At 37.9% G+C, this 24,240-nt stretch overlaps 1 protein-coding gene across 2 annotated transcripts in view; it reads left to right on the forward strand.

Annotated features, from left to right (window-relative positions):
- The window catches only part of LOC102224856 (contactin-4-like), a 141,202-nt gene that overhangs the window by 105,301 nt on the left and 11,661 nt on the right, over positions 1-24,240 (forward strand). For both annotated transcript variants that reach the window (XR_002754571.1, XM_023353480.1), the window contains exons 16-22: positions 6,997-7,114; positions 11,422-11,580; positions 13,044-13,193; positions 14,397-14,467; positions 15,406-15,640; positions 15,757-15,872; positions 20,498-20,678. Coding sequence is in view for 1 of the 2 variants with exons in the window: in XM_023353480.1 (XP_023209248.1) it covers positions 6,997-7,114; positions 11,422-11,580; positions 13,044-13,193; positions 14,397-14,467; positions 15,406-15,640; positions 15,757-15,872; positions 20,498-20,678 (1,030 nt within the window). In the remaining variant the exon portion in view is untranslated. The remainder of the gene's footprint in view (positions 1-6,996; positions 7,115-11,421; positions 11,581-13,043; positions 13,194-14,396; positions 14,468-15,405; positions 15,641-15,756; positions 15,873-20,497; positions 20,679-24,240) is intronic.

Raw genomic sequence — 24,240 nt, forward strand, 5'->3', positions numbered from 1 at the left:
CTGGGACAATTTATCATCCAGTAAATTTTGTTACGGTGACAGGCCAACCTAAGCAAGGGTGGTAGCATCAACTCACTCACTCTTTGGTTACCTAGCAACAAACAGTTGTGTAACTTGTGCAACAGCAGGTATCTCATAATGTGATGTTGTTTTTACATCACACTTGGATTATCAGGCAGTTAACTGGATAAATCTAAACGGATCCCCAAAAGAGAACAAAACGTGTTTTGCTTTACGTAATTAAAGCATGACCTAATGAAACATAAAATGTAAAAAAAGAGCTTAAAAAATCAAAATTGGACTTATTGTGGTCTATGGACTGAAGTGTCCAGTAGATTTAAAGGTAAAGAAGAGCTCCATAGACCTGCCTGTCAGCTGCGCTCTCTGATGAAGTGAAAAGCTGAGAGCAAACCTGCTGGAGTTTGGAACATCACACAGCAGAGATATAAACCTGCTTCTTACGTTCCCCATGTTCTTGTTCAGCACTCCACTCTCCCACATTGTTGTTTTGCTTATGGATCTCACATTGCCCATTCCATTCAGAGAGAGACATGTTTTCAAATTCTCACCTCCACATTTCTTACTTTAGTCCTTACACTGATGACATATATACGCTTTCAACCGTCTGGGAGTTTTAGTGTTATTTTGGGAATTACTCAGACTTGGTGAAGCACTGCGAGTAAAACCTGCATGTAGTGGAAAAGCGTCCACACCACTCTGATAGGAAGTGTCTGGAGGACTAAATCAGACGTTTTTATATACATATGTGTGGGTGTGTGTATATAGTAATATATCTACTTTTAAAGAGATTTTACTAGAAGTTGGTTTGGGTTTATTTAAAATGTAATGGTCACAGAGAGTAAAGACGGGGAAAAAAGAAAACAAAGAGAGGAGAGAAGAAGGACGAGTGTGGGATGAAAAGTTGAGAGAATGATATAAGAACAGAGGAAAAGAAGAAGAATAGAGGGAATACAAGAAAACACTAGCTGTGTTTCCATCAACCATAGAACTGTGCAATAGGCGATCACAACAATACATTTGCTCAATAGAAACACATCAATTTCGAAACAATGTTTTTCAATAAAAAGTTTTTCCACTGGGATGAGGTGGTCTTTCAGCCGTATCGAAATTGATTCATTTCGCAAAACTGAAAAACTTCTTTAGTCATGTGACATGAGTCACATGATCAACAGCCAGATGTTACTACTGGAGAAATCGGCAAACACAACAATGAGAAGTAGCAGGAGGATGATGGTTTGTTTTGTTGCAGCTGTCACATCATCACAGTTCATAAAAAGCTGTCATTCCAACATGTTGAATCCATAACTCTTCTGTAAAATCGATGTCTACAATTTCCCGTAGACCGTACATAGCCGCTTCCAAGTAGGCGGAGCTTGTTGCTCCGAAACGCAGACGTGTCCTCTGATTGGCTGAGAGATGATGAGCACTACTAACTTGACTGAGCTCTAATTTCTTTTCACATGTAACTCTTTATATTCCTCGCTGCCATAATTTTGAATGACTTATTGCCTAAACAAGCGCATTCATGTGGGATTGTAATTTCATTTCTTAGTTATTGGAAAGATGGCAATTCAATAATTGTGTTTTTTTTTATATTTACATTAGCAGAGCATAGACGAGGATTTGTGCGTATTTGTAGTGCAAGTGCAGCTTCCACTACACCTCATTTTTCTCTTCCAGCTCATCTTGTTTTTCCTGGTTCTAAATTTTAAGTCTGCCCTATATGAATATCTGTCATACATTCATAATGAGCTTGAGTGTTTCATATTTTACAATGTTGGTCAAAAGTTGAGTCAGGAAAAAAAAACATTTTAATTGAAACATATTTACTTATTTGTGGGAACCTGCAAAAACAATCATTTAACGTATCGAAAATAATTACATTTATTGTCATTATGAGTGTATAAAAACGAATGAGTGGCACTGGTTCCAATCTGAAATAAAGTCAGTTTAACCTGTATTGTCTGAGGACAGCACGGCTTTTCAAGTATAATGTGGATAAACAGACTTAAAGCTTGACACCTGTAGCTACACGGACAGAGCTGCTGCTTTGTGGTGTTCTCTTGTCACACAGCAGTTTCCTCTGTTGGAAATTAATTTTTTTTTTCTACTTTAGACAATAGTTGTCATCCTTCCTGTTATCACTATAAAAAAAATAAAAGGTAAACTCAGATATAAAGGCTCATAAAGGTTTGTGCTTGCTACCTTATCAGAATCGACAGAGCCGTCTCGTTGACACACCACTTCACGCCACAGACAAACACATAAACAACTCGCTCATGTTCAACACTGATATTTACACCAGTGAGGAGCTGCAGTCCACAACACAAAACCCACGTACTGTTTTAATTGTTCCAATCGCTGTCTCAACTCCACATGGACTCCAGGTAGATGGAATTTTACATCAGTGTGACTGGAAAATATCCTCAGAACGTTTTTTTTCCCCCTAACTGTCATCATTTGTCTTTTGAACAAACAGAAGCGAAGGAGAATCTGTGTGTGTGTGTTGTGTGTGTGTCCTGGACATCTGCTCCTACTCAAGTAAAACACCTGGACTCGGAATAAAAATGACAAAGAAAGAAATGCTGGATGTTAGCTTTGACGCTAACTTGACTATGAACTTTAGCAGCATTGACTTGAAACAGTGTTCTCAGGAGCGTCTGCAGAACATTATTTAATCAGTCAGCAGGTGAGACTGGAAAGACCCACAGCGTAGAAGAGTTCCTGCTAGCAAATAAAACCAACCACAACACTGAAATACCAACGCCTCACCTCTACGTAGTGTTGGCAATAGCAACAGTGAAATTCAGAGGAAGAAAATCCAAAACATAGCTAAAGAGATGCAGAGCCAATGGTTCCTTCAAAACTACACCAGCTCAGGTTTTTTATTCAATTAATTTATATTTTTTTCAGTCATAACTTTTGATGGAAAAAATGGCTATGGAGGCTGAACTTAAAATTCCAAAACTGCATCAAAATAAACCACAACACTTATGGATTAGAACAAAGCAGAGATTGTCTAATGCAGAGAATTCTTGCTTTATAAAATTTTATTTATTTATTTATTTATTTGACAATGTTACTTTTTTTGGAAGAAAACGAGAATTCTCATTGTAATCCAGAAGTTCTGGTTTATTATGATGCAAGTTTAAGTTGAGCCACCATAGCTATTTTAAGAACGGAGGTGTTGCAACGACTCAGCCAAAGTCCAGATTTCATTCTCCCTGTCAACTTTAATGAATAAAATAAAATACTGCTATGAATCAAAGTGAGGCAAAATCGAAGAACTCTGGGAGCATATCAGCATAAATATTGGAAATAACATGAATGTCTCTGAAACCTGGTCAATAGAATTTTTTTCCTGGAACCGGCATTAAAACTGTATTAACATAAATATGATCTTTCTCCATTTTTAGTTGAACAAAAAGCAAAAAAAACCTGCTGGCAGCTTCCAAAGGCTCTTGGATGTCTGTCAGAAAATAGAAACAGATGCTGTTTTCTTTTTCACACACCTTCAGGTCATGATAAAGCTTCCCAGATTTAAGAGACTTTACCTGATCAAAGATGCCCTGCTGTTGGTTTGAGCTTACCTTTATTGTAGAACAGAAGGTGAATATTGTTTTTCTAATTATGGAACTTAAATGGTGCAGGGAGGAACGCGTGTGAACAGCTTTCAGTGTTTTATTCTGAGCCAGGCTTCCAGGCGCATACGTTTAATTCACCTGCTGCATGTCTCCATATCAAACTAATCTCATTTCCTCACAGTACAAGCAGAAACTTCTATGTATTTTATTGAGATATTTTGTACTAGCCCAACATAGACTAGTGCATTATTCTAACATGGAAGGAAATGATACATGGTGTTTTGTAATGAATAAAAATCCGAATGATGTGGTGTGTATTTGTATTTAGTCCCTATTAATTTAATACCACTAAATAAGATCCAGCGTAACCAATAACCTTTACGGTCACATAATATAATTTTATAGCAAAATCAAGTAACTATTACCTTCAGTTGTTATATAAATGCTATATAAATCAAATCTGACTTAAAAGAAGTTTGACATCATAATTTAATACCTTGAAATTGGACCTGTGTTTGTTTAAAAACTCCTGCTGTTTCTGAAAAGCCACCTTCAGGAAGTCATCACACCATGGCTCCTCTGGTAACACTTTAATGACGTTTTTACCTTCCCACTTCAACAATGGGAGAAGAAATGGAGGTGGTTGAATAATATAAATACCGCTGTGTTCATTTGGACAACAGACTGGAGACGCAGCAGTGAAGCGTCCATAAGAAGGGACAGAGCAGACTGGACTTCTTGAGGAAGCCAAGATCCTTCAAGGTTTGCACCAAGATGCTGCAGATCTTCTAAGTCTGTTGTTGAGAGCGTCGTCTCTTCTGCTGTCATCTGCTGGGCAGCAGCACCAGAAGCAGGAACATAAAAAGGTTCATCAGCCTGATAAAGAAGACTGGATCAGTTCTGGATACGACTGTGGAGCCTCTGGAGATGACCATGCAAAGAAGGATTTGTCATATGATCAAGAAAATTATGGACAACTCTGACCATCCTCTTCACAAGACTGTCTTGGGAAGACAGAGCATCTTCAGTCAGAGGGTTCCTCGGATTCAGTGCAGTACAATACATCTCTGCAGGAGATCTTTCCTGCCAACAGCCATCACCATCTTCAATAACTCATTGAAGAATCTAATTTAATAACTTACAACAACATTTAATTTCCCTTTGGGATTAATATCGTATTTTTGAATTTGAATCGAGTTAAATTGCTCTGAGTCGTAGTTCCTATAATGAGCTCAGCAGAAAAACAGTTTCACCACATGTTTGCTAATTGCTTCTGGCTAGTCTGAAGGAGCTGAGAGGTGGAGGAGGGTTGCTCTGTGAGGCAGCCAGGTGGTTGGAAGTGAACCAACCAGGTGTTTTGCAGAGCTGAATGGATTCCAGGATTTCTAAAACATGCATGAAAGAATCAAAGCAACACTCCAGATATGTTTTTGGTGAGGGAATAACATTATAATATGATGTCAGCTGAGACATAGAAGCTGGTCAGTGCAAATAAAGAGGGCTTTCTGCACTGATGTGGGTACATTTCCAAGAAAAGTTCAATTTAACCAGGCACTTTGAAGAAGTTCTCCACCAGTATAAAGAGGAACTTTGTGAAAGATTTGGTCTGATTGAGCGCTGTGTTCCTTCTGTCTATGAAAACGACAGACACAGCAAAACACTGTAAGCTGTAAATAACACTAAGATAGCAAAAAACTACCTTAGACTTAACTGAACTTTATAACGTCCTGGCCTTTGTCTTGATAGTGGTATCATCATGGCTTCTGCATATGTTAGCACTATGTGCTAGCATTTAGCTCCTTGAGTATATATTTGCATTATTGCATAAATAGTTCAGCATTGGTTTTGTCATTTTTGTCTTGGGGAACACGTGATCCAAATACATTCAGTCATGTTTCTGCGTCATTAGATGATCATATCTCTATTGCCAAACTATAAAATGGCCAAACATGGCCTAGTGGAATTCAGTGGAGAGAATCACTCTATGACCTCGAGTTAGGGGTGGGGTGTTAAGTGCCTCATTTGCATTTAAAGAGACAGCACCAAAACTAACTATACATCAGAACAGGGATATACTGTAAGTGGGGCCTGCGGAGCAACAACAACAAGGAATTCAGACCAAAACATTGCAGTTCCACTTTATGTAGACCACAACTGAATGATTTAAATGGGAAAAGGGAGGATTCAAAAACATGACATGTCCACTTTAAACAGAACTAACACCAGGGAACATGTATCTGTAAGCTTGAACTGAAGTCAAATTTTAAAAATGCAGCAGCAGCTCCTGTCCTTTCTCAAACATTATTCCAACCCTGAAGTTGATCTCATCATGTGAGTTTATAAAAAGCGAACCACTCGACTTCCTGCTGAGTAAATTTTCCTCATTTAAAGGTTTAGACAGCAGAGAGGATCATCTTGGCCCCCCTTCCCTCCATTCAGGACATTTCATCCCAGCGCTGCGTGTCCCGATGCTGAAACATCGTCAGTGACCCCTCACACCCCCACCATGGACTGTTCTCCCTGCTGCCCTCTGGAAAGAGGTTCTGCAGCATCCGGTGCAGGTCCACCAGGTTCAGAAACAGCTTTTTCCCACTTGCCATCAGACTGCTGAACTCTTAACTGGACTGCACTCAAAACTGGTCTCCTCTTCATACCTTGCACATATACATAGCTAAATAACTTCCATTTTACTGTCAGTCCTGCACTTTCTATTTTATATTCATATTTATATTCATATTTTATGCTGTATTTTATTTTATTCTGGAGTAACCTCACAACATTGGAACCTCAAAACATTGTTCTGAGCTGTATGCAACGAAATTTCGTTCTGTATACAGCCTGTGCATGCAAAATGACAATAAAGTCAGTCTAAGTCTAACTCTAAGTCTAAGTTTAGGGTGGCTCTGTTGAACCCACCAGGTCCAATGAGATTCAGCTACAACGCTCATATTTTCCACAGATGTTTCATGTGTTTTGAAGGGAAAGAAATTATAATGCTAGTCTTTGAGTGAACAGCAAAAATGTGCAAAGAAAACAAAAATCTTGTCCTGCTCATTCATCTGAGCTGCCAGGGTGAGCGTTAACACGGCAGCAGCTGACCCAAAGAAAACAAGCTGTTCAGAACAAACGTTGCTTTCTTTAATGCTTTCATTTCCACATAAATCTGAATCAGTTTCTCTTTTTTTTCCAGTGGTCAACACGGTCATGTCTTTGAAGCTTTCTTCTGGAGTATTGACTAAGAAAAGAACCTCTTGTGTTCCTGAGGATTTGCAAAAGCTCTTTTCTTTCTTTGTCTTTTTTCTAAGCAAACCTCATTTCTGTTGTGTGTTTTTGTTCCTTTTATTTTTTGCTTCACCTTAAGGCTTTCATACTTCTTTGTCTTTCTCGTCAGGGATTTGCAGGCGACCTGATGGTGAGGAACATCCAGCTGAGGCACTCTGGAAAGTATGTGTGTATGGTACACACTGACGTGGACACGGTGTCGGCAGCGGCAGATCTAATTGTTAGAGGTACTTCTGCTCCTCCTTTGTGACAATGCTTATCGTTATAAAGCATTCTCTCTGGTAATTTGTCATGGTTTTGCTGTTCTGAGAAGTCTATGTTAGCATGCGGGTGGGGGTGGGCGTGTATATGTGTGTGTGCATTTTACTATTAGGATACAGGTGTCTTAAAAGCTCTCAGATCAGATTATAAGGCTATAATTTAACACTTTTTAGTTGACGATAATGAGATTTTTGTAAAAAGACAATAACAAAACAAAACTATTAAAGTGTGCTGAGTGGTGTACTACTTTGCGTCTCTCCATTCCTGCGACATACAGATTTTTAAATGGGAAACCATAGACAGGATTTTCAGTTCAGTTACTCCCATTGAAGACTGGCCCTTCCACCACCCTTTGTCATTCAGCTGCCTGTAACGGCCAAATGAGGGTAATTCCTCAGAAATGTTACCCTCACTAAAAAAAAAACTAAAAAAAAACATACGGTTGACTGCAGTGTCACAAATAACGGACATCAAGGAATGGCTACGAATGCATCCCTGCTCCTTTTGGTACATTCTCACCAGCCCTGTTTAGTCACTTTTATCAAATTCCAGTCTGTTTGCCTAGAAAGTCCGGTTCAGTTGGAGAGGTGTGAATATGTAATCAAACTCTGGTTTGATGCTAAAAACTTCAGTCTTGGTCCGCTTAAAGTAAACTCTGGTGTGGTTCGAATGCATATGTGAACGGCAAGCAGACCAGAGACCGCTCCAAAAGCAGGAAGTGCAGTGAATTCTGGGTAAATACAACCAAAACAATTGTACATGTTAGTACTAGCAGGAGGAATGACTGCTGGCATTTTACCAAAGACAAAATCGTTCAACTGCAAAAATCTGACGCCACTCCATTTTTGTTTACATTTCATGAAGAAGAAAGTTGAGGTCAGTGTCTTCTTCAGAGGTTTTTGTGGTGTTTCCTTCAGTGGTTCTTGTTGCACTGCCCCCACAGTCAAGAAAGGGAACAGGTTTTCAAAGGGTTTGGTTGGTTTGACACAGCGCAGTGTGAACGTGAACCAGAGCATCTGAAAATGTTGCAAACGTTGAAATTTTGGTCCCCAATTACACCGGGGTCTAAAGGTGTGAAAACTCTGTTAGACCTCATCACACCAGTTCAAGACTGATTCTGATATTAAATTTCATACATCTGAACTCTGATTACAAACATCTGAAGGCAACTGTTTTTATTTAGGGGTTGCAGAGGAAAGGTTCTAACTACCAATGCAGTCTACACCTTCCTGATTTGCATAAATAAAATAGTGTGTCATGACGAATGCATCATGTTCCTTCCACTTTACAATGATTCTCTCTGTTCCTTTGGTCTTCTGCATAAGATACAAACCGCAAAAGTTTAAGGAGTGTAAATACTTTTGCAAGGCACTGTGTGCTGCCAGGGGTTCCAGCTGAACATGTGCTCATATTCTGTTGAAAGATTAAAATTAGTTTTTGGATTTATAGGTCTAAGTGGAAAAACACATATCAGTGGTCCAAATCCCAGTATGTTTGATCTCATATTGAAGTCATTAAATAAAAACACCTTTTCATTCCAAATAGTCTACAATAATGCGATTTTTGAAAATGATCTGTAACTTCACAAGTCTAGAATAGGTACTCAGGGATTTATAAGCAGAATTGTTTTCATTTTCTTTTTGTGAAGTTAATTATAACACATTTTCGAACCAAATAATTTTTTTAATTGCTGTTTAATATTTGCTTTTAATAAACTTCAATAATATCTAGGGAGGAAGATGATAAAACAGACTGATATGGTGAATTAAAAGTATCACAGAAGTACAAACTAACTATGAGACAAATAACTCAATTTTAACTTCATGTAGCAAGTATATACTCATGTCATTTCTGTTATCTCTGCCTTGCTTTTGAATTATTGACTATGAATAAATTTGTGCTTGTAAAAAATATTCACCCCTTTGATATTTTACCATTTTTGTTGTATTTACATATCCATCATAATCAACAAAATTTTGCTTTTGACTTTTTTTGACAAAAATAATGTAATTGTGAAAACTGATTCATGAGTTTCATGAATTCAAGAAGCAAATTTCTTTTCAGTTAAATTCACATGTGACTAACTAGAAGTGGATTACTATGTCAAACTCTTCTAAAAACGGTTCCCCTCCTCACCTGTGGTGGCGCTGCACCAAGAACCACTGAAGACACTTAGTGCAACTTCTTTCCTTGCAAAATATAAACAAAAATGGAGTGGCACCAGATTTTAGTGGTTGTAGGATTTCTCTTTGGACTTAGCAAAAGACCACGAGCCATTTTTCCTGCTAGCGCTAGGCTAGCACGTTTGTTTTGGTTGCATTTACCCAGATTGACCTGAGCTTTAGTCTGCTTCCTGCTCTTGAAGCGGTCTCTGGTGTGCTTGTGGTCACAGATGCATTTGAACCATGCCAGAGTTCACTTCCACTGAACAGAGACCGAGGTTCTTAGGCGAAGTGTAGTTAGTTCTTTTGGTCCATATCAGTTTGGTTACACCTTCATGACTCTCCAAACAAACTGAAATTTCTAGGCAAACAAACTGGAGTTGGATAAAGCGGGCTAAGCAGGGCCGATATGAATGCACTCTTAGAATCTAAAGCTATAAAGGGTGAGGTCATGAGTAACACATACACAGGGGAGATTTACAGCGCTAAGACCCTCCTGCTGGTTCTGATTGGTTGTTTCTAGTTTGCCCTGGGAGAAGGTGGAGGAGCTCAGTTTTTTCACACATTATCTGCCTCGTTCCACACTGTAGCTACTGTTCTAGAAATATGGACAAAATATATACAGTACAGACCTTTTAATTCAATGAGTTTCCTTTATTTTCATGACTATTGACATTGTAGATTCACACTGAAGGCATCAAAACTATGAATAACACATGTGGAAATATGCACTAAACAAAAAAGTATAAAACAACTGAAAATACCCCTTATATTCTAGTTTCTTCAAAGTAGCAACCTTTTGCTGTGATTACTGCTTTGCACACACTCTGCATTTTCTTGATGAGCTTCAAGAGGTCGTCACCTGAAATGGTTTTCACTTCATAGGTCAACATGCCCTGTCAGGTTAATAAGTGGGATTTCTTGCCTTATAAATAGTCATGAAAATAAAGAAAACCCATTGAATTAGAAGGTGTGTCCAAACTTTTGTACTGTACTGTATATACTGTATATATATATATATATATATATATATATATATATATATATATATATATATATATATATATATATATATATATACATTTTTTTAATTACATATTGCAGATTAAAAGAAGCTTTAAAATACATTGTGGTTAAAAAGAAATCTAAATCTTTTAGAGTACAGCAGAAAAAATGAGACAGTTGAATAATGATAGTTCTCATTGTGCCGACCACTGCAGAATGACTGTGATTGATACTCTTAGCAGGTAACTGGGATTGGATATATTTGAAGAACTATTACCTGTTTGGGGCAAGGGACGAAGATTTTTTTAGCAATAAAAGGCAGGCTCTGTTTTCTGTGTGTTTTAAAGTCTTTGAAGGTTTCATTGGAAACATTCTTCCTTTCACAGGATATGAGAATAAAGTCTTCATTTTTGACTGAAGGAGTAATTAAAGAATGTTATTTGATTACAAAGTAAGTTAAAATAGCCCAGCCATAGCAGGTTGTATCATTTTTACCATCATGCCTCCAGTTTATTCCTTGAGCCTCAGACTCTCTGCTCTCCCCTGAGCCTCCTGTGCCGCTCAGTCTATCTCTCTCTGTCTGTTTGTGTGTCGTGGGTGTGGCACATCTTTCACTCTCCTCGCTCTCTGGCTGCTCATCAGCCTGCACACCAGCAATCCGTCTCCCTCTCAGCCCCGCAGTATATCAAACCCGGTTCTTCAACCTTTCATCGCCAGCTCGTTCTTCCAGCCAGTGCGGATCATTGCTCGCCACCCGCTCTCACGCTTGTCTCCACACCTGCCAGTCAGTCATCCAGCCACGCACACATCCCGCTCTGCTCTGTTTCACCAGCCCAGCACACTCCTCCAATCCCTGGTGATAAAATAAAACACAATAACATCTCTTGTTCTCTCCAGCCATCTGCGTTCAGTATTTTGCTGTTGTTCGTGTCACAATCTGATGAACTTTAATATTCGCCATTGATGAGACTGCTTCTCTCAATAGAGCGAGGTTGTGAATCACTTAACAGTAATGGCAGAGTTCCAGAGTGCAAAACACAAAAGCTAACCTGAAATTATTATTTATTTTTTCCACATTGGCTTTTCTGTGTTTCTGATCGTTGCAGGACCTCCTGGTGCCCCTCAGGGTCTGCTAGTGACGGCCATTACTGACGCTACAGCGCAGCTCTCCTGGAGCTCTGGACCAGACAACCACAGTCCCATCACCATGTACATGGTTCAAGCTCGGACCCCCTTCTCTATTGGCTGGCAGACAGTGAAGACAGGTAAATCGCTCTGTATTAAAAACATTAATATTAGTGGTGGGGCTCAATTAATTGAATTAATTGCATCAGCTGTAATTTATTAATTGCATTTTAATTGAAAAGCATATGTCGACAAAAGTAACATTGTCGATTCAAAAATTATTTTTGCTTCTGAACTTTTGAATAAATAGACAAAAACGCTCAAGAAAAAAGATATTTGTTTTTAACCTGTTATATAGGTTCTTCAACCATCAGATAGGTGCAACATGATATTATAAACATTAAGTGCTTCAGGAACTCCTTGATGCATGTATAGATGCATAATTAGCATTGAGATAGATGCTATTTTTAGCTTGAATAGCTTCACTGGTAAGATAAACTCAGTTGAACACGAATTGAACACAACAATATTCCAGTAATAGACCCATAACAATGGCTTAGTCGTCCATCGCTGTTGTTTGCAGATGTTGTTTGTGCAAAAAAAACAACAACAAGTATTTGTGTTAAACTTTTTAACACATTAAAGTTATATACATAGAATTGTAGCTGGCATGCTAGCTACTTAGCTGGCCAACAAACTTCAGTTTGAATCAGGAATAGGTTTTAGGTGGATTTGTTAGGTTGTGTATTTATGGTGAGTCTTACCAACAGGAGATATTTTTCCATTAATAAAAACCTGCTGTACCTTGACACATTAATGTGGCCAAGCTAGTTCCATCAGAGCAACATCGAGCCATGTGTTTACATTTCAGAATGTGGTTGAAAGTAAGAGTAGCCTTAGATTATAGCAAAATTTCAGTTTAACGTCAGGATGTGTGTCTTTAAGGCTTATAGACTAGGAGTCCAGAAAACTGTAATGTGTGTGTGTGTGTTTTTTTTTTTTGTTGTTTTTTTTTATCGTAGCAGCAAAACAAAAAAACAACAAAAACTCCCAACTTCTCCAAGTGTGTTAAACTGTCATCATTGCCACCATCTTTGCTTTGGGTTGGAGTGCTTGGGACAGTTTCTTCATCAACTCATTTTATGTTGAGGCACTTAAAAAGATTTATGTCTTTATCTAAATGACATTTCTAATTGCCTGTTGAAGGTCTAGATGATCTAAACATTGCACCACAGATTGGAGAATTAAAATAACAATATTTTTGGAGTTCTTGAGATGACAGTTACATCCACTAACGACAGAAAAAATAATTAGATTCTTTAAATATATTTAATCTTAAGTACTTCCACTGAACAACTCAAAGTGTTGGAAGACGTTTAGCTCCATTCTGTCAGTCATATTAATTAAATTGACCACAACAGGCTTTTGATTCTGTTTAGTTAAATTCAGTGACACTCTGTAAATGGAAAAGTTTTACATTATGAACAACTGTCAGCTTTTCAGACTGACGTCTGTATTCTTTTTTTATTATTATTTTAATATAGCTGTTTCAAATATTTATTTAAAAAGAAACACCTATAAATTCTTAATTCTTTCATTCTAGTTCCTGATTCTGTGCCTGGGCAGATGATGCACGCAACTGTGAAAGATTTGAGCCCCTGGGTGGAATATGAATTCAGGGTGGTCGCAATCAACAGTGTTGGTGTTGGAGAACCCAGCATGCCGTCAAAACAGATCCGAACCAAAGCAGCAGGTACTCTGTCGGCTTGTTATGTCTCTTCATAGAAAATTAAGCAGCCCCCATGTGGAAAATTACCTGTTTGATTTAGCTTTGCATCTCATTGCGTTCTTTGCGCTAATCTATTGTTCATGTTATTGTTTATGTCAGCTCTTTGTTTCACTCAGAAAATGAAAATGAGGCGACATGAAATTCCTCTTAATTACCATAAGCAGCCCAGACGAATGTAGAACTAAGCATTCTGGAACGTGTAGTGTTAATTGTTTTAGTGGCAGACAGAACTGTGACATCCACCATGAGGAAGCAACACAAAGAACTCCTGTTTGATGTAAGAGAATTTTATCCACCTGGTTGGATCAAAGAGGAACAAGTTTCCTGCTGGAAGCTACAAATTCAGCATCCAACTAAATCTAGACTTTTCAACTCTGTTTTTGCAGTTTGGGTCACATAAATGTTCCAGATCATCAAACAAATGTTGCATCAGACAAAGATTAAAACAGTTCATTCATGATTTAACAAGATGGGCATTTACAGTTTCACAAAGGACCAGGTTGGTTCAGGAAGCTGTTTTATCATAATAAACAAAATCATCATCTGAAGCCTGTATTCTGTATTTACTCATATTATCTTTGTCTAATATTTAAATTGATTTGCTGCTTTGAAACTATTAGCAATTGCTGCATTTTCATTATAGTTGTGCGCAAAACTGTTTTGTCCTGCTAATGTAGAAAAAAAAACATAATTTTGCCATTGCGGTGTTACATTTAAATAAGAGATAACTAACCTATTCACATGTGAATAAGTTAGTCATTAAAAGCATGCCACACCATTATTCTCCTACCACTTCCTGTCATCGTCTTTGTGGTTTCTGCCAGAAGTAACATCCAGTTGTTGATCATGTGACTCTTGTGATGCAAAAACAAAAGTTCCCTTTGGAGTTTTGCGAAAGACACCAATATCAATACAGCAAAGAAAACCACCTCATCCTAGAGCAAAAACTTTTGATCAAAAAACTTATATTTTCAAAAATAGCTGTTTTTCCATTAAGCGAATTTATTTTTGTAATTCCAATTTGCACAATTATATGGTTGATGGAAATGCAGCTAACAATAGCAAACCACTTTTTCCCCGGCTCTGTAACTAATCTGTCTGTTCTTCTAAAGGAAAATCCAGCACCTGTCCCTGTTGATGATTATGTTTCCTTTTTTTCCTGTTCAGCTCCCAAGGTTGCACCGGTTAATGTGAGTGGCGGCGGGGGAGCTCGAGGAGAGCTTGTCATTACGTGGGAGGTGAGTGGATGATTTTTGACCAAGCGTTCGCTGTGGCAGAGTGTCCTCCCTTTGATGGGAGATGAACTCTGGCAGAGTTACTGTTCCTGCGGAGGACCAGCTCTGGGTGCGACTGCTTTTTAATTAAAAGCAGAGCCTTTTCTGATTTGCTGCCTGCTGACTCCCTGTGTCACGTAAATCTAAATGAGGATGGCGAGCCTGAGCCAGTTACAGCGTGTAAATCTGAGCTTTGGTGACGACTTTACATTTTGTGGATCATTCAGACCCTTAAAAAGTATTTATACCCCTTAAAGGTTGCGGCAGTATATATAAAGACAACAACAACTTACAGTTGAATGAAGTTCAGCATCTGTCATTCTTCAAGTAATTAGACATTTATATTCATGCTCCTTTTCAAAGTTGGTGAAAACTGTTTACGCAACATTTCCTTTTCCTCTTATGTTCTCCATCCAATATCTGCAACGGAGTTAGTAAAACTCAACAATAGTAAAGATGAAACCATGAGTGGTTTTATCTGTTCCAGTGGAAAGGTCTGTTCCAAAGATTCACTTCTGGTGAACCATGCAGGAAGATGTGCAATAATAAATCAGACACTGTTGAGGAGAGTATGCTGTATTGTAACATCTGTTGTGTTGTTGACATTGATAAGTTAAGCCTTGTGGATACAACTCATTCTCTGGGTATTCAAGGATCATGTAGCATTTCTGTGCCTACTTTGTGTTCACATAAATCCAAATGAAAAGTAAAAATGACACAAAGTTTTTGTGGTTTTAATTTGGCAAGTTGTTACAAATGTTTGAATGGTTTGGATGTTTCTCCAAGGTTGTGTTGGCAAAAGTTAATGTAGACATTGTGAATGTTGCGGACCAAGCTCTCTAGTTCAGTATACACTCAGTTGCTTTGATCATAGGTGTTTATTTCTATTCTTGTTCCCTCAGCCGGTTCCAGAGGAACAGCAGAGCGGAGAGGAATTTGGCTATCTCGTGGCTTTCCGCCCGCTCGGCAGCAGCACCTGGATCAAGACGGTGCTGGCCTCGGCCGACGTGTCCAGATACGTGTACAGGAATGACAGCGTCGCGCCACTGTCCCGTTTCGAAGCCACTGTGGGTGTGTTCAACAGTGTGGGCGAGGGGCCGTTCAGTCGGATCGTAAAAGTGCTCTCTGCAGAGGAAGGTGAGGCATTCGCTCTGGGAACAGGAAGAATACACAATGAGGACGGAGATTCCAGAAGGGGTGTGGATGTGCTATTAACCGAGGCAATGAATAATTCATATGTCTGTCCTCCACAGAGCCTTCCGCCGCTCCATCGAGAGTATGGGCTCATTCCTTATCTGCCTCTGAGATTGAGGTGTACTGGGAACCAGTTCCTCCCAGGTCCAGCACTGAGAACATCATAGGGTACGAGGTATGAAGCAGAACAAGGACTATTCAGAGCCAATCCCACAATGGCTGACCGTGTAATAAGCTTCCTTAATTTGAGCATATCTGTGGAAGTCAGAGATGTCCAAAGTGTGGCCCCTCAACTGCAGTTCAAGACTGATAAAAATGTGGACATATGGTTGATGCAGATGGAGACTTTTTATTTATAATCAAGGTAAAATTATTACCAACACAATTTTCGTACAATGGAAGAAGTACAACACAAAGTATTTGTCTTTTTTACTGCTAAGCTTTTATAATAAGTGGAACCACACTTATCCAGACTTTTACTGATGGACCAAAGTCAGCTTTTATTTAATTTACTAAACTTAGCAAAACATTAGCAAACAGTTTTGATAGAGAGTAATAAATCTTGATCTTATAACATAACAAGATAGTTCATTTCTCCAATCAAAGCCAGAAAGAATTGAAAACTGGGTGCATTTCATTTAATACATAAAAAGAAAATCTGCATTTACAGTTTATATCTATGATGAATATTTTTCTAGAAGATAAATTATCCCAGAAATCATTGAGATAAACAATAATATTGTCATTATGATAGGACTAATAGACTGATAATGGCCTAATAATGCAAGTTTGCCCTCTGAAAGATTATTAAACTTTAATTTTGTACAGAACACTCCAAACTGGAACTGGAAGACGTTTTAAATAAACTAAAACACAACAACCAAAAAAAAAAATAAATGAAAAGGAAATAAAAACCACAAACAACTGAAACCAAAAACACAATGGATTATGAAGTCTTAAACAAAATTGCCCTTCAAAAAATATTAATCATAGAAATTATTGAGATCATTTTAATTTATCATGCAAATAATTATTTTGTGACTATTGCAAGAGATTTAAGGATGAAACACATACTTTTCTTAGAAAACAAAACTTTGCTTGATTTTTGGATTTTTGTAGACTGGAGGTCTACAAAAATTGTTAAAAAGGAAATAAATAGAGGAAAGTGTGAACATCATATATCATTCCCATCAACAACAGCCTCTCTGCTGAGGTGTAGCCGGGGGAAAACTGAGATAAAAATACCGTTTACTGCTGGAACCCAGATATCTTACTTTTGAGGCTATGCCCAGGTGGCCTGGCCTGTGCAGAGACGCATGGAGCCAACTACATCGTTATCCACATCTACTGTTGTAGGATGAGAGCAGAGGAGGCTTAAAACGGGAATTTCAATCAGTATATTTACTGCAATGACTTTCAAGTTTTTACAAACATTTTTTTGGTTATTCATGATTAAGCTTTTGTAGTTCCATTAAAGTGAATACACTCGTGAAAAAATAATGCCAGATATTGCAGTAGCTCCAGTTTTTCTCTATTTTGTAGTAATTCACGCAAATCAACAGATCCCTGCATTTTTGGCGCTAACGCATAGTTTTGAGTTTGCTGCAATTTGCAAAAACGATAAAACATATTGGGTGGTGCTAACACCCACCTGCAGGTGGCAGTATTTCTTATTTCTACTCCACTTCTCACTCAGCCTTACTTGATATCAAGTTATATTCAGCGATCAATATGGCAAAAAGTTGCATTTACTGTCATACATAAGCACAAGTATCACAAAGTTCTTTGCAAATATTTATGAAGTAGCATCACAAGACCAGTGATTTTGATTGCAAAAACATCACAAAAACATTCATGGAATCTTAGAGGGCCTGGTGTTAATATAGTCCTCAGCAAAAGTAATCATACCCTGTGAGATTTTTCCTATTAAGACATGTTAAAAGCACAAACTTCAAGGTGTTTTATTGGGAATTTTGTCATAAAACATGAAGTAGTGCATAAATGGCAGGAACAGGTTTTGCAAAAGTAAAAATACAACATGTATTTCTATTTTGATGAATTTTCTAGATGTACTAAAAGACTTAGCTTTCCTGTATTTAGCTACATCCATCTTTTCTCAAAGATGATCGCCTTCCCTGCCTTTGTTGACAAAGACGGCCTGAGAACAGGATGTTGTAATTGTATAATAAGGATGATAATTTGCATCATTACTTTTCCACAAACAGGAGATTTGGTCTGACTTAACTTTAGACGGTGAGGAAAACATATGAATGTGGGTTTCTTTTTGGTATATGTAAACTTCTGGTGTCAACTGTGCATTCTCAATAAAACCCATGATGTTTGTGGCTTTAAAGTGACAAAATGTAACAATGTCCAAAGGGTGTGAATACTTTTGCAAGGCTGACTGGGCACCTTTCACAAGACAGCACCTTCCTTCCTGGAGTCCTTGAAAATAATTGAAATGGAAACTTTGTAAGCTGAGGAAAGTACAGGAATAACTTCCATCTGAGGCTCTGGGAGCTGCTCCTGAATCTCCCAGAAGAGGCTGAACACGGAGAGTGAGACCTGAGCGCTTCACCCATTCATTATGTCCTGTCCAAACACTTTACCAGAACTCACAGCCTGACGTACCTATTCTGTATCAGAGGCTTGTAGCGAAGAGGAAGAGAAAAATGGATGCCTGGTTTGGTTGTTTTTTAGAGTCATTGTTTTCATCGTTTTAAATTTTTACTCGTTCATCTCTTTACAAAATACATAATGTGAAACCGGGAACAAGTAAGAAATACAACAGTAGATGCTGAATGGATCAGCACCGTAACAATAGGAGTATAGAAGGTTAGGGGTCAACACCTGTGGGACCAGCATGGGTGAGCTGTTGGTGCCAGAATGACCAACACAACCACACTGGCTGATATGAAATAGATGCTTGTTGAATAATGGTGTGGCATAACGCAGGAGTGAGTGAACAACATTAGAAGCCAGATTGATGTGGTTGAGTTATAGTAGAGAATCCATGGGGTATTGTCGAAAGAAAGATCAAAGAAACCAGAACAGAAAACACAAAAAATCTTAATACAGTACTTAATACAGTACTGCTTTGGTGCACTTATTAATGCCAAAGAAACCAAAACGGTTAATCTAAAGTAAATGGACATACTCTTATTAGGCCCGCATTTCTGTATAAAAACATCTTGAGTATTATTTGTCTTACAAAACATTATCAGTCTTACAAAACATTCTGAATTTCTGGGAAACAGAACTTTGGGCTTTCATTAACTGTCTCTAACCATAAAAAGCAGTTATATTTATTAACCTTATATTTTTAAGGTCCGTCTGTAGGTTTGCTATTAACTGAACTTGTAAATCACAGGCAGACATCTATAGGTTTAATTACAGCAACCATAAAATGATGTGGTCCACTTACAAAGAACAATATCTGTCAGATCCAAATAAGGGAATGTTGATAAAAAGAAAACTCCAGAACAATTTGACATGTATACAGTTTCACATTTCACATGTATATAGTTTTATGGTGCCATATTATAATACATCTTCCTTGTAAAGTTTTCTTTAGAATCCCCCATGTGTTTCTGAGTAATAAATGTTCTCATAAGGAGAAAAGTAAGAAGAGTGCTCACTGGTTTTTCTGTGTTACCAATGAGGAACCATACAGCCATTTAACATATTCTTGTTGGAAAGGGATTTTTCTCACGCTGGTCCAGACAGTGTGGTTACATAATGTTACATCATTATTACTATGTGGAAGGGCATTTCTGCTCCCCAGGATGTGGCCCCATAAGCTGTTTATGTTAAAAAATTGTTTTAACTGATTTTTCTCCTTTCAAAAACAAAGAAAAGGCTACAGTATTTGCGGTTAACTTGGTTTAATATTTTAAAGATATGTATGGTTTATGTCTTATATGTTCAGTATTTGGCCGTTAGATCTGGTATAACACAGAAAATACCTTGTTGAGCACATCCAAATAAAGTAAGACTGCTTTGGACTTTATTCAGTATGTAAAGAACTACACACTCAAGTATTGAACCTAATTCACCAAAAAATACCCTCCACTGTACTGTACCTCTAATATCTCACAATAGCATTTAAGTATGCAGCAAGAAATGTTTAAAAATCTTGTGAAGAATTAATTCTTCCATATGGACGTTTAAAATCTTAGAAGAGGAGCAAAAACTGGCCCGCTCTCTTTAGCCTTTTCAGTTATTTTCCAAAGAGTCTGGAAAAGCAGCTATAATTGAAGTGCAGTGGGGAAAGAAACACCCTAGATGAATCTGTTATCAGCAACTCCAGCCCTGCTGCTAATCTGCCTTTCCTGAGCAAGATGTCTGAGAACCTGCGTGCCGCTATCTGAATAAGTACCTGCTCTCATGCCATCTGTTTGACATTTCCTGTCTGCTCCCCCTATCTGGTGTTGAGGTCATAAATGATCTCCCTATAGATACCGATTCTGACACGCTCCTAATCCTCGTACTCATGTTGTTCACCTTATTACTGATTGCTTTAAGATTAAATATCATTTAGGAATTTGAAAATATGACTTGGACTGCGTGAGGACTTGTGCTGCTACCATCCAGCGCTGATGTTTTTCCTTATTTTAAGAATCTGATACTGCTTTGCAATAAGAATGATAGTTTATGCATCTGATCTTAGAGGCAAAACATATTTTTACATTGTTCCCATAATAGTTTTCTACTATAGTTAGCCTTTTATCCAATAAAACATTTGAAAAAGATTCAGGAGGTGTGTAAGGATGTGTAGTAACTGTGAATACTTTGATTCAGGTTCTCTTTTGGGAGGGAAGCTCTGAGCAGCGTGAAGAAGACAGGGTGAGGGTTACCGACAGCTCGGCGCTGCTCTCCGGTTTAAAGAGCAGCACGGTCTACCTGATCTCAGTGAGGGCCCAGAACAGTGCCGGATTTGGGCCCTCTAGCCCCTCCATCAGCGTCGCCACCAAGAAACCACGTGAGTGCACATCGAACACCAGACAGGAATCCATCATCTTCTCTTATTTGCTTGCAACATTGTTTTCTGCTCTTTACTTTTTCATTTATGACCAAACAGTTAAAATCCCATCTGTCTGTAGAATCAACACATTACTGCAGGCTTCATGCTAAAGTATACTAGCTAAAGTATACTATCTACCAGGTATCCAACATGCTATCTACTAGGCAGCTAATGTGATGGTGAACTAGCTAACAACTTGTCAGACTTCCAGTGGTATTTTTAAAGGAACTTGTATTCAGTGCACAAGGTATGTTTATTTTAGAACTATAAAACCTTAAGGAAAAAAAACCAGCAGGCTTTTTCAAGTAACAAAAACTTTTAAAAGGGCAGTAAAGTTCAGGCTGACTTATGCTTGTGGTTCATAGTTGCGATCCCTTTTTTCTTTTATCCTTTTTTTTTATTCCAGCTGAAATTTCAGAAAAAGGTCATATTTGTTCATGATTTGCAGAAATGAAATGGCTTCTTTGCCAAGAGATTTTCTGCTGCTCATGCTAACCTGTGCCCAAGGCTGAAGCCACTTCCAGTTGGTATCTGAGAATCAGAAGTGGAGCACACAGGAGAGGAACAAGCTGCTGGGCGTGATGTGCTGACAGGAAAGGGGGAAGGAGAGGGGAAGACATGCGGCAAATATTGTCGGGTCCGGGAGTCGAACCCGCGATGGCCGCGTCAAGGACTCAAGGCCTCCAAACGTGGGTCTCACTATCCCCTATGCCACCACGACATGCCCACATTAATCACATTTTAATCGAAAACAATATATCAACAAAGTAAGCAACATTCTCAATTGAAAAACTGTTTTTGTTGCTAAATCATTAAATAAGTAGATGTATGAGTTCCACGACAGACATTTATTGTTTTTAATCAGTTATTTACTGTAGATTATTCAGCCATCAGATTTTTCTAAGTGTTATTATACCCATTCAGCTTTGAACTGTTTCAGGAACAATTGACCTTTCATGGAACATTTTTGAAAAAATCCTTCCTAAATAATATGGTCTGTGGATGCTGACGTTAGCATGAGATGCTATATTAGGCTTTAATAGCTTCACTGATAGGCTAACTCCTTTTAAAACAATTTGAACACAACAATGGTCTTTTCCAGCATTCAATCAGATCATTTTTAAGCAAAGTGGTCCAAGTGAAGCGACTTTGTCTTCTATTGCTGTGGTTTGCAGCTGCTACTTGTGCGTCAGGTAAAACGGTGTACCAGAAACACATGAATACAAAGGTTTCACTCAGAAATATTGTCTGTAAAAATATTAAATAAAATAAAGTGATGAATTTTTAACATGTTACAATCCATATTAATAAATCAGTCCAGAATGTGACTTCAGCCTAAAATGTTCTCAGAGGCTTTTACTGCATCTGGAAACAGGTTGGAAGGGCTGGATCAACAACTCTGATTCATGTGCTGTCTGCTGCATCACTTACAGGAAGTTTTAAAAGTCTGTATACTTATTAGAGCAGACACCAGAAAAAACCTTCAGAACTTTAATGCAGCTTTTGGAATATCTTTCAAAACCAGGAAGCCTACCAGATGTAGCCTGATGGGTGTAGCGTTAATTATGGTTCTTCAAAAGTGAAAGCTTCTGTGGTGAAAACAACTATTGATTTGATCAATTTACAGCCTTACAAAAACAACTGCATATGACAAGATGCTCTCAGAACATTGCATTAAATCTTGAGATGCATTTTTGCTCTCAAGGATGACTGTAAATTTTCTACTAAATGTGCATTTGATCATTTTCTTCAGTGGTTTTCTGAAAGATTACAGGCTGATAGATGTGGGAAATGGAAAACCAGTTAATTGAAACAGAGGAAACGTAGATACATGTTATGAGTTTTTAGACTATTAGACAATTTTGGCAAAATGTAGGACATCAATAAAGAAAAAATACTATAATCAGCAGTGGTCTGACAGCTGTTACTACTTCAGATTTTTTTCTTTCTATTATGTAATGTTCTTTCATACCTACTTTCACTTGGTTAAAGTTCCTTGTATAATTAGAGCTTTATATAAAGGAACAGAGCTTTATATAAGCAATATTCTCAATTGAAAAAGTGTTTTTACTGCTTTTTTTACTGATTTTTTTCATTCCTTTGTATTTGAATCAATTTATATTTTGGTAATATTAAAAAGACTCAAGGAGCCACGGTCTTAATGTTAACAGGACCAGTGTGGAAGCTGCTGTTTTTCTTTTTCAAGCCATTCTGTTGCAGATTTGTTGGCAAGGGATCAGGTGAACTGAACCCATGAAAATATTTCTATCTCTGTTGATAGAAAAGCATAAAGGTCTTCTCGCCTTTCTACTTTCAAGGCAGACAGAACATGAGAGAAGCTGGACCAGAATAAAAAAAGGGTTGGGTTAATAATTCTATTCTTCTCTTGTCTTTGAAAATGGACATGTTTCAAAATAAAGGAGGATTTTCTGAATATCTGTGGCATCTGAGGGGAAATGAGCAATAATCTGAGGTCAGGTCAAAAGTTTTAAATATATGAAAAGATACGTGTATACACCTTCTTTTTGTGTCTCACATCTTAATATTTTACATCAAAGACATTTTATTTTGAAAGGTATGCAGAGAGAATATTAAAAAATCTGTTTTTAAATGATGAATTCATTAGTTAAAGGTAAAAGCTAAGCTAATAGGGCTTTATGAGGACATGGAACTGAACCTTAACCCTTAAGTTTTTGCGCTCGTCTTCGTGGCCAACCGAAGACGAGTGAAGTTGTAAAGGGAAGATGGAAACACATTTGCCAAATAAGATCTGATGTTCTGAACTTTCCTGTTCATCGGTGGTTCTGTGCCTTACCTGAGAAAGTCCAAAGCTCCAGTATGGAGAGGAGAACTCTCTCCATTTTTTCTGATTGCAGCCTCTCCATCTGGATTGTTACAGCCATGTGTATCTGACAAAATTATGTTTTGTGTGGCCTGGTTGATTTTGCTCCAAACCAGTAGATGAAAACACTCCTATTTTGCATTTTTCTTTTTTATGAAACTCTTTTTGGATCAGCTGTCCTTCATGTTTTCTCTTCATCTCAGCAGACAAACACAGGACTGATTAGTGCCTGACCCATAGAAAACTCAAATCACCACTGGATACTTCCATGTTCCAAACCAATGCTGAGCAAAAACAGAGCAAAGGTCCATGTCACATCTGTCAAAATACATGTTGAGGATCCCTAGGTATTGTTGGAAAATATTCTGTGGACGGAAGAAACGTCCACAAAATTGAATTTGTTGGTATGTGTGTGTTGTGTTAGCATTGATAGCTTTTGTTGCCACCAAGTATGACGAAACCAGTTGTTATGATTGAGAGGCAGTTATCTAAATCACCTAAATCATATTACCATTGAAAACCTGCATTTTGTAATTACACACCATATGTGTCTGATATTAATATCTATTGGATGAATTTAAACATTTATGTGTGACATAAGAGCTAAATCATCAAAAAAAATAAATTGCTTTAGTCATAAGAAGTTGGAGTGAGGTTTAGAAACATGGGGAGTTTCTA

Source organism: Xiphophorus maculatus, chromosome 20 (genome assembly GCF_002775205.1).
Source record: "Xiphophorus maculatus strain JP 163 A chromosome 20, X_maculatus-5.0-male, whole genome shotgun sequence".
In the NCBI taxonomy this organism is placed as follows: Eukaryota; Metazoa; Chordata; class Actinopteri; order Cyprinodontiformes; family Poeciliidae; genus Xiphophorus; species Xiphophorus maculatus.